Source organism: Lepisosteus oculatus, chromosome 9 (genome assembly GCF_040954835.1).
Source record: "Lepisosteus oculatus isolate fLepOcu1 chromosome 9, fLepOcu1.hap2, whole genome shotgun sequence".
NCBI classification, from domain to species: domain Eukaryota; kingdom Metazoa; phylum Chordata; class Actinopteri; order Semionotiformes; family Lepisosteidae; genus Lepisosteus; species Lepisosteus oculatus.
In genome coordinates, this window is record NC_090704.1 from 4,644,617 (window position 1) to 4,656,225 (window position 11,609).

Sequence of the window (11,609 nt, forward strand, 5' to 3'; positions counted from 1 at the left end):
TAACATGCACAAAGGATTTTTTTTGGCCCGTATTGCTTGCTTATTATAAATGATCTATTGGTTTAGCGCACATATTAATTACTTGCAGCTTGACTGAAGGTGTAGGAGCAGTAGGCTGCTCTGGGCTTTTGGAATCATTCCAGGAGCACTGCTGTCACTACCATTAGGTAGAGGCTCAGTGAGTGCTAGGGAAGTTATACACCAGAGATGACAGACCTATCAATCTTTTAGCAGTTTAGATATGCATTTGTGTTTTGTGTGTGGATATGTAGAGATTAGTTGTAAAATGAGCTTTTTCATTCGTAAAGCAGTCTCTTCCCATTTGTGTGACCTTGTAACTTGAAGGGCTGTGGCTCTTCCCTCTTTTACACCTCTCCCCCTGCCTTTTCTTCCCCACACATGTGCAGAAGCCATACGCTTGTCAGATTCCCGGCTGCACCAAACGCTACACGGACCCCAGTTCTCTCCGCAAGCACGTCAAAGCCCATTCTGCCAAAGAGCAGCAGGTGCGTAAGAAGGTAAGAGACTCGTCAGAGATGTCTCACCCACCGGTCAAATACCAACTAAGAGCTGGGGGTGTCCCAGACCTGGTCCTGGTGGGTCAGAGTGTCATTCATTCCAGCTTCACGTTTGACAATGTAACCCATCTGGTAACTGACTTAACCTGCTGCTTTAAAGGGACCTGGAAAACCTGCAGACACTTGTGCTCTAAACCCTGCGTAGGTTCAAGTCACATGTCAGAGAAGGCCGAAGGCTATGTCATTGCCTTCTTTTCTCTTCAGTTCCAATTTTGATCTAGTTCTGGCATGATGTGACTGGGTAAGCAGGAGGGAAGAGTGTTCAACCTGTTTCGCCATGAAATTGTCACGCTGAAGCTCACCAACCGACAAAGGAACAGGCCAATGGCTTCATTTTGTGGCCCGTGAGCTCTGGAGGAAGTAACCAGGTTGCTGAGCCACAGAGGGGCCTGCGCTCTGCATCTGTTCCTCATAATCACTTTGCAAAGCAAGCTGCTGAGGCAAGCCAGCAGAGAAGGGATCCTCTTTCTTTCGACGCACATGACGTTTGGGTCCTCAAAACTTAATCCACGATTAGACAGGCTTTCTTTCCTCTGAGCAAGTCATGTTTAAGAAGCGAGCTCGGCCCATGCTGCGGAAGACTGGCACATCCCATGCCTTCGGTCTTGAACGAGCAGCAAACACAGAGGCCTTGATTGTTTTTCCTGCAGAAAAAAAAAATGTTTCTGGCTTGCAGTAGGATTTTAGAAAGATGACAGCGTTTAATAATTACATATTAACGGTGCTCTGTGTTCGTTTAAGAGGTTAGACTCGTGTCTGAGAATTGTTTTTTATTTTCCATTTAGTCTTGCAGTTTTATATTTCACGCCCCCAAAGGAAGGGACAGTTTGCTCATAAGTACTGTCTGTCTGGCTCCAGGTCGGACAGCACTCAGACACGAGAGAAAGTAAAGCTTCTGAGATTTTTTTTTTCCCCTCATGGTTTTGTGAGTTTCTTGCATTTTTAAAAGCGGAGAATAATTGAACCAGCTAGAAATCTTGCGCGTATTGTTAGGCGTATTTTTTATTCGGCCAAATTACATTGTTTCAAAAAAGTGTGAAAAGAAAAGCAGGGTACTTAAAAAATAACAGTGTTGCAAAAAACATTATACACTATCAGCCTGTTGCATCACAATCAGAAACACTTGGACGTTTGTTCTGCCATGAATATACTGTCTTTCACAGTTATACTGGGTGTGGATGTGGAATATGTGTGAAATTAATTAACTTCTTCTATGAAATTGAGTTCTCTGGATGACACCACATCAATAATGAATTAATTAAATACATAGGTAATTATTATTACATTATAATAGGAAGTGGTGTACTCTTTTCAATTTTACAAGTCCCTTGAACATTCACAGAGAAGCATACCCACATTGTTAGGTACTTAAAATATCGGATTTTTTCTCATATTTATAGTTGTGCATTTTCCTCTGCTTCTGTGGTTTGTCTAGAAAAACAAGTCATGCAAAGATTATAGGTACCTGCACATTTTCCTTATTTTTAATTTGGCAGAATAGCACATTACCTTTACCTAAAAACACTGTACTACAATGCATGTTATAGATGTACAAACATCTGTGAATTTATTAAGAGCAAAGACAAAACAAATTGAAATAGCCCTGGAACTGAGGCATCTCTTATTTCATACTGTCCATTCCATGCTGGTGTATCATTAGTTACGGGGTGATTTGTTGGTGTTGACTTTAAACAGGCCCCTCGTTAATTGGAAGACAGGTCCGTTTTCGTACAAATGGCCTTAAAGATCACATATTTCAACAAGGCAGTAAACTCATGGCAGACGGATATGCAGTCATTCTGATTCCTAATATTGAAATGTTTTAATTACAAATGGAATGGGACCATGGAACAGTCAGCCTAGCTAAAGAAAATCTCAGAAATCTACAGTGACAAATGTTTGGCTGGAGCAGCTGTTTTCTAAACTGTAGATTGAGGAAGGTTGGTTTTGTTAATCCCTGTTTCCTCATGTTTTTAATAAGATGGGTGCCTGTGGTTCAAAGTCAGGCTTCTCTGAAACTCATTTCCTCTGAAGGATAAAGGCTCAATGTCGCAACGAATTGTTACATTTGTTATTAAAGACTTTTGTTTGGTTGTGATCCAGTTTACACAAATGCCCTCCCCCTCACACACAAGAACACACCCCATTGCACATTTATTGGTAAAAAAACATCATTGTCCAGGAAAGATGACCAAAGGCAAATAACATAACCCTAATCCAGAAACGGGAGTCAAATGCCTGCTTTACAAAAAGTTCTGTAATTGAAAATAATATTAAAATGAAGACGTGATCTGAGCCAAAATTCTGACTGCAAATCAAGACCTCCTAGAGAAACTGTAGGCTAGTGGATAGTACTGATATTGTGGTTTGCAGTCTTTATATCATGACCTCTCTGCTGCTCCTCTTTAAAGTGTGGCCTGTAAAACAGTACACTCTACAGCACTAGGTTCTCCAAAGAATAAGGGAGGTGTGATAAGCACAGATTCTCTTTTTCTATTGCTTCTTTGTCCAGTTTTATAATAGAATAGTAGAAATAGTCCAGGTGCCTAAGAAACAAAAGTAAATACACATGGTATGTTTCCACAGACCTGCAAGAATTACATAATCATCTGTTAACCGTATTTTCTAAAGTTTGCAACTTGTAACGGCCTCAAAGGAAAAAGGGGAAAAAAAACCGTCAGCTCTTGGGGATAATATCTCTTTATTCAAAAGCTTTTCCAAAAAGACTGAGAGTAAAACAAGTACCCCTCATTCAAATTCTATTTTTTTTGGGTGGGGGTGGGGTATCAAGAAAAACTAGAAAAGACATTTACCATCTGTTGGAAGATGTGATTTAAACGGTTCTAGATAATCGAAACATGCACATAATGAAAATTAATTTAAAAAAAAATGTTTGCTGGAAAGTATTAACATTACATCTGAGTTGCTTTAGAGCCTCTAGGTTACTGTTTCTGATTTGTTTTAAAAGAGCTTATTTATTCATGATGTGTGGAATTCTTTTGTTAGCAGCCTAGTTTCTGTTTAATAATCTGCCGTCTCTGTTGATCTCTCCTTTCTCTGTGATGGGCAGTTGCGATCCTGTACCCACCTGGACCAGGAGGTTTTCAGTGAATGTTTGGCAGTTCAACACCTCCACAATGCAACCTCCTCCCAGCACCTTCTCAATGGGAAATGCTCCAGGCCCTCAAGCCTCAGCCAGGACATGTTCACAGGTCTGGGTAGAGCACCTTCCTTCCCTCTATTTTCTGATACAGGGTCTCAGGGGGGCTGGAGGCACAAGGTGGGATATACCCTGGACAGAATGCCAGCCCATTACAGGGCACACAGACACAAACATACACACACTCACACCAGGGCCATTTATCCTACCAGTATGTGTTTGGGCTGTGGGAGGAAACTGGAGCAGCCAGAATAATCTCACATAAAACATTGGGAGAACATGCAAACTCCACACACATTGCACCGGAGGTCCGGCATTAAACCCAGAGGCCCAGTTCTGTGCCCTTCCCAGGCTAGAGTACAACACTGAGCAATTCTCGTTGCTTGTTTGACAGGACGAATCAGATTTTTTTTTTTAATTTGTGTTTTTGTTAGTGGTCATCCTACAAGTTTTTTTTTTTATTATCGTCAGTTTCATCACAGCTCCGATTCTCCTGTTTACAAGCGATGGCGTTTGGCACCGTCGGATGCTTAAATATTGATGAACAGTATCCTACAAACTCATGCTGGCTGGAGAAGAACAATGAAGGATTAAGACATCTGCTCCATTTTGTTTAATTGCACTCATGCTGTAGCTCAATTATTTGTCCCAGAGCACTCACATGAGAAAAGTAGCAATTTCACTGACCAAGTTTTAAAAATGATGCCCTTTGCAGACACTCTGTAATTATATGGAGAACTGTAGGCTGTAAAAAGCTCAATGAAGTCACTCTTATTCATTACTTTTTGCTTCTCGTTATAAAGCCGTTTTGATATTCTGAGCAAAGAGGGGGGGAAGAATCGAACGTTACTTTTCTCTTTTCCTTATTCAAAGAAGCCTCAACGTCATTGTGCAAAAAAAAAAAAGATTGCTCGGGGGAGAACTTGTGTTACTCTGCCTGTTATTTACATGATTCCAAAGTTTTCAGTGCAGTGCAAATCGAAGATGTCAGGGATATAAGCCAAAGCAGCCGGAATAGAAAGAAGTAAAAAAAGCAATTTATTTCTAAAGATCCCATCCTCCTGTGTGTTCCTTCAAAGCTGCTTTGTGTTACAGCCAGTGGAAGGGAGACGAGATGTCATGGAGAGTAAAAGCAGCGCTGGACATAACCCTGTCCCTTGCTCTTTTCTCTCCACTAAGCAAAGCTCAGTATTGCACAATGACAAGCCTCAATTATTCCAAACAGTTTGGTGGAGGAGTGTGCCCACATGCAGGGCATCCTCTCTGGGTAGTGTGGCTTCAGTTTGGTGCCTCTCTGTCTCTCAAACTTTTTTCTCTGCCCCCTCCACCCCCCACCCCCATCTTTTTGAAGCCTCTCGCGTTCTTGCGTTGTTTTTGAAAACGAACCTATAAAATTGCAGCAATCACGGCTATTGTTCATTAAATGTTGCTGTTTTAGGAACAGATGTTGAGGCTAAAGGGGAAACCATTTAGGGGTTATGATTGATGATTTCTGGATAATGAATCGAAGTCTCGGCCATTTCAAAAAGCTGTCAGATGGCTCAGCTCCACTGGCAAGCAGCTGGATGCATAAGAAAAAACAGGAGCACCTTCCCGGCTAACTGGTTTGGACATTCAGTGCACAGGTTTCCCAGAGGAATCTGGAAAAGAAATTAGAGCCTGAATTTAGAAGGGCAGTTTTATTAAGGGTTATATAACTATTCTAGGCTTTAGTCTCTGTGTTAGGCAATGTGAGACAATAAACCAAGCTCTGAAAGACAATAGATCTTTTCAAAATAATGGCAGTATCCAGTGAACAGCTACACTACATTACAAAAGCAATGACTAAACCCTATTACCCAGACATAGGTTTAAATGGCTGTTACTGCCACATCCCACAGATCTAAGTTTGGCAATCTCTTGTATTGCACTCTTGAAAGTCATACTTTAATTTTATTGCATGTCCAGTTTCGTCTCTCCTCAGACTGACTTTATTGGGACTTTTTCCCCATCTAGAGTTTGTTGGGGCTAGTTCAGAGCATCAGTTTTCTTCTGCATTCCTGCCTGCCCCCCCACTTGCCTGACTGAATAGGATGACACAATACCCACAAATCTGATTCTTGACATGGCGAGATGACGGACGCCTTATGGACAGAATTTCAGTCCAAATTTGCAGTTTGCGATTTCAGTTAGTCTGCTTTCGCTCTGCTAAAATGCTCACACAAAATACTGTTTTGCCCTTGAGAGCTTTGCACAATCACTTTAGGGTGCAAGCAATTTTAGATTGAAAAGCATTGTTGCTGATCAGTGCTGTAGGTAAAACTGCACTGTAGTTATTATGAATCACTAGCCTCCCTGGAGTTTCCAAATGTAAAATGCATAAAAAAAGACCCAAACAGTGTGACCTCCAACCTAACTCTTTAGATCATATATGGCTTTAAGACCATGCCAACCAGGATGAAGAATTTCCTCTTTTAATCCCTCTGTTTTTGATGGAAATTGATTAACTCATGCAAAAGGGTCTCCATTTTTACATACTGTTTGAGTTTCTTCTTAGGTTTCCTGGCTGCTAGAAATTGAGACATTAACATTTCAATATAAAATCTGTGAAAAGTGAATGGTTAAAAGAAAACAACAACAAACTCTGAGTTTAATGCAGATCATGAAATTAATCTAAACATTGTGCTACATAAACAGCGCACTGTAAATTGCATGCAGCACAAACATGCAACATTTGTTTTGAGAATCCTGATTAGATCAGCACAAGGATTTGTTGTCATAACAAAAGTATGTTGCTATGATAATTACATAATTTGGTAAACAGAAAATGTAACTGAGGAGCCTAGAAGTCCTCTTGGTTAATTTAGCCAGTTTGCAAATTAACTTTGTTTGCCTTTCAGGCATCTACACTGGCTCCAGTGCCTCCCATAATGGATCCACATCTGGGTTTCTTCCACCCACTCATGACATGTCCTCTCGGCAGCAGGCTCTTGAGGGAAATATTGGCAGCCCACACAATCATCTGTCACCTCTGTCTGCTGTGGAGAACACCAGAGAAGGGTGTGTATTGAGCTGCTGTAAGTCTTGAATGTAGAGAATCACATACAGTTGGGCCCTTGGTTCAGGTGAGGGAGCCCCATCTCCATCTCCTCCTCAAGCCCCCCCATAGCACCTGTAGTGTCGCTATTAGTCCTCCTCCATGTCCCCATCATCCCGGGTGCAATGCGGGACATGAGCAGGTGAGTGACGTCACCCCCGGTGTTTCGGGACAGCAGAGCTGGGTGGAGCCGTGTCCACTCTGAGCCTGCGAGCGGAGGTGGAGCTGCACGCCTCGAAAACGCTTCTGAACCCTCTCGAAGGTGCTTATCTCACTGCTCCCCCTGTTCCTTGCTCCACCTCATCTATGCTGTTCCAAAATATTCCTCCCCTCTTCGCGGTGGCCATGTCCCCAGCCAGGTGGGTTCTGTTCATGAACTGTTCCGATTGCCCTGGATGCAGGGCGGGATGAAACGCGTCGGTTTCGGAGGAAATCAAGTGAGCAGGTTGAATCCTCTTTTTCCCTGTAGTCCACAGCTTGTCAAGGAGCTCCAAGATGCAATCTGTGTTCTCAATCCCATAAAATAGGAAAATACGTGAAAACCTAAGTAGGACCAAATTTATTCTTGCTTGATCTTCAGAGGTGTTCGAAATAGTTATATTGTGATCGGAATAATATTATAATCTAATATATAATGTCATGGTGCAGTAGTTCGCCTTTTTTCTGAACAAATTCCCTAACAAATTAATAGTGTCAATCAGTTTGTGTGACATAACTTAGTCTACTCTGTCTTGGATTCATGTGAACCTCTCTGTTGAAAGAAACCCCATCTGTAACAGATTCAAGCACATATTTGTGCTGTTCCCATCGGTTGCTGTACCTCAATTATACTGAGAAAATGAAACGAACGTCACCAGCATTTAGCTGTGCCTCTCTTTTAAGGCATGTTGTCTATTAAAGCCCTAGTGATTGCCCTGAAGAGTCAGCAAAGCACAGTTTCAAAGTAACATGGCAATGTACAGTACTGTATATACTTACAAAAATGCCTGAAAACCAGAATAAAAACACAGAAGATCCCTCTTTTAAATTCTCATGGCAACGGGCTAATATAGCAGAACCAAAACATTATCGACAGAGAATATCTTGGTACAGTCCATTTATGGTCGCACCAAAAAAATGTCTTTTATCTCTAGAAATAAAAAGAAATCAACTAGGCAATTGAAGACCACAAAAATACATTTGATTAAACTGAACACTCAACTATTCAGTTTCCCAATGTAAATAGAGCAGTGCTGAGACATATTAAACATTGCAGATGGACAAATGTGAGCTGGAACTTGTTGTCGTGCAGTTCCAGACTTCTCGGGAATTTATTTTTCCATGAGCCTTGAGTATTTCGTTCCCCCCCCTCCCCAAAAGATTTTAGGCAGGTATATAACTCCTCCTAGCTGTCGAAGAGATGATCTTGGGAAAAATGAGCAGAAAACAACAAGCAGAGAAAGAGAGCAGATGGCATTGTTTGCCAACATTTCTTCACAAAATGCACTGCTTCAAGAAGGAAGGCGAAATGAAATTATCGGTAGCGCTGCACGGTATTATTTTTGGAGGGATTATTGGGAGTAATCTAGAACACCACACCTTGGGGAAGACCATAACCGTTCAATCACGAGCCTTTCCCATGAGCGCAGGGATTAAAAACAAAATGGCTTAATCAAAGGAGAAGCATCTGATCCCATTGGACACAATTCTCCCTGCTGTTCCTCAGCTTGTGCTTTTCAGCACTAGATTTGTTTCAGGGCTTTAAAGGAATTTCCAGTTCGAGTCTATGGGGGAAACAAACATGAGATACCAACACTAGTTTGAGTGAACGGCAACAATTTCAATTGTGAATTATATTGAAATGATTATGCTTTTTTTTTTTTAAAAAAAAAAAGAAGTCTGCTTCATTGGGTAATCAGAAAATGTACTCTGCCAGGACCTACAACAAGCTGGGTACAAAACGTCTACTTACATTTGCCTAAAGATCCAGCATTTGATTTAAATGTTTAAAGTTTGTGGTATAGCATTCACTGCCAAAGTCAATATCAGCGCAGCACTTGTTTTTCCCAAAAGGTTTAGCAAGACATTTAAACATTTTGACAAAATTATCTAACTAACTTGAATATTCACCAACAGGATCTGACCTCATTACTAAATGTGTTTACCCTGGCTGAAATGAGGCATTTATAGTAATTTTACTTATTAAATACTAGTGTAATTTCTGAAGCTCATATTAAAATATGCCAGTTAAAATATATTTGCAGTGTGCGGAGTATGCATAATCCTTGGTTGCAGAAAGCAGGATGGTTATGCATCATAATTAGACATGAAACAAGTTGTCAAAGCCCGAAATGGATGTGAAACCATGAATCTCTTACAGACATCAGCATTTTAACAAGGAAACACTTCTTGCTTTTCCAGCACTGAGTTGTTTCACCTTTTATTTCCTTCTTTACTGGTCACAGTTTGGCTGGTCAGACGTTTGCGTCCCCTCCACATTCCTGTGCCACAAGATATGGCTGCCAGTGAGGAAGTGATGAGGCGCACTGTATGGTCATGCTGAAATGCTCCTCCTAAAGATTTCACAGTAGTTAATCCTTGTACTTCTGGCCCCTGCCAGATTTGAAATAAGAATGCTCACTGATCCTTACTGTTTCACATGAAAAACTGTGACAGCTCTGTGTAGCCCATGCTTTTGAACTGGGATTTGGGCACTAGCAATTTTGCAAGAGGCGAGGGCAGCATTATACAAGCACCATCACAGGCAGACCTATGACATTTGCCTCTAGACCGGATCAAATAGTCTGATGAAAACGTAGATATATATTTGACTTCTGTGCGCTCCTTTTTCTGCTGGGCTCGGAAAGAGCCCGCTCTCAACATTTCTGAAGATTTAAGGTTGGGGAATGACCTTGTGTTTTCGGAGCTGAGCTATTATTTTCATAACAGAAGGGATGACAGGGGAAGAATCGTTGGTTCGTTCTAGACTAGCTGGATCAGAGACGAGCATGCAGCTGCCGTGCCATTGGAACAGGCCAGGTTTGTACTCTTGACAACCAAAAGCTTAGTGGTTTGTCTCGAGAACGTGTTCAGCCTTTCTTGCCTCCAGAAAGAAACGTGAAACCGTCATGTTATCAACCACAACTAAGCCTATCATAACCCTGGTACCACTGAGGTCTGTGACATGGTTTCAAGCTCTAGAGCAAGACTGACTGTGGATTTTCATTGCAGCTCAGCTCTTTATCACTTAACCACAATTAGCTAATTGCTGGCCTAATTTGAGGCAATTTAACAGCTTCTTTCAGCTCTTTAGGTGTTTTTGCTTTAAAGTGATCTTGCAGATACCTTGGTCTGCCTGGATCAGGATTGGTCAGCACAGGTCTAGAAACGATGAAGCTTAAACCAGGCTGCGTTGAGCAGAACATGGATTATACACTTCAGAAGCAGGCAGGACACCGCCTATTATCTTTGCCTATATCTGTGGACAGGACCTTTGAAGATGCAAAAATCAGATCATTTTCAGGCAACTTTAGTTTGATGTTGTATTTAGAAAAAAAGGTCAAATAAGAACTGCAAAAGAAAGCTTATAGACAAGAGGACACCAATTTGGACCATCTAGCCCATTAATGTGCACTTACAGTACATGCACTTTAACCACTTCTATTCAGTCTTTTTCTGTTGATCTTTGTCTTGCTTAAACAACATTCTGATTGCTTAGGACCTCTGAGATGCAGGAGACCAATTTTAGGTCCTGTCATTGATTAAGAGATGGTGACAATGAGGAATTTAGAAACCAAACAGACATCCCAAAAACATAGGTGAAGATTCAGTCATGGATGAACTACAACAATCACAGAAATGACTCTTGGGAACACTGCTAGAATTACATTAAAATCAATGTACAACATATTTCTACCAGTAATCTAGTCTGTCACTGCTGTTAATGTGGCATAGTCTGCAGGATTCTGCAGATCTTAACATGAAAACACGCAACAGCTGTAGGAGATTCTTTACAATAGGCTAGAAAAACCCTGAGAACTGTTTCTTGTAGGTCAGATTTCATTTGTGAAATCTGTACTTTTCTGGAGTTTGGTGCTAATCTCACATTGGTAGTATTTAAAACAATGGATCAGTCAACAGTTTTCTGCAAAATGACATAATTAACACATTTCGCTAAAGAACACATTCAGATCACTCTCCTGCTGCATGCTGAACCAGAGAAATAGTTCTGCATGTTGCAGATTTCTCTGAACCCTGTCCTTTGATTTGTAAACTCATAAAAATTTCCTCAGTGCTGTCCGGTTGTAAATTCTGCTGGTTTGAAACTGCACAGGGCAGATGTTATGTAAATAGAGTGCAGACTGGACTTGTCGCTCATGATATCTGACCCTTTCCTTTGCAAACAAGGATGTAAATCAGTCTGTCAGTTGCACCACACAGATTCAGAAGGAAATCTCATCATATCACTGCTTGCCACTCAGAGGGAAGAGAGAGGGAAGCTGAACAGAAATGGATCTGAGGCCCGGAGTACAAATTGGCTTAGTTTTTGGCTGACAAGAGAGAAAAAGAGCTATGCCACAGGACTTTCTAGTTTATAACAAGTGACATGATTTTGCTAGAGGCTGTGCAATTAGAATTGTAATATGTATCTTTACATCAGTATCTTGCTCCATGCTGACAGGCACTGATGTAGTTAAGCCTGTTATTTTCCCATAAATACCTCCACAAGCATTATGGAAGTATTCACGATATGCACAGTGCTTTGCAAAAATACTCCTTATTAATCTGAAATGCACTTTAAGGCACAATGTATTAA

The 11,609-nt window shown here is 41.1% G+C and overlaps 1 protein-coding gene across 2 annotated transcripts in view; it reads left to right on the plus strand.

Moving 5' to 3' along the window:
* Positions 1-11,609, plus strand: part of LOC102693097 (zinc finger protein GLIS1) — a 95,652-nt gene that overhangs the window by 71,438 nt on the left and 12,605 nt on the right. The window contains exons 6-8 of one of the 2 annotated variants that reach the window (XM_006634744.3): positions 408-518; positions 3,649-3,790; positions 6,618-6,777. In XM_006634744.3, coding sequence (XP_006634807.3) covers positions 408-518; positions 3,649-3,790; positions 6,618-6,777 — 413 coding nt within the window. The remainder of the gene's footprint in view (positions 1-407; positions 519-3,648; positions 3,791-6,617; positions 6,778-11,609) is intronic. The other variant, XM_015355230.2, reaches the window with a different exon arrangement.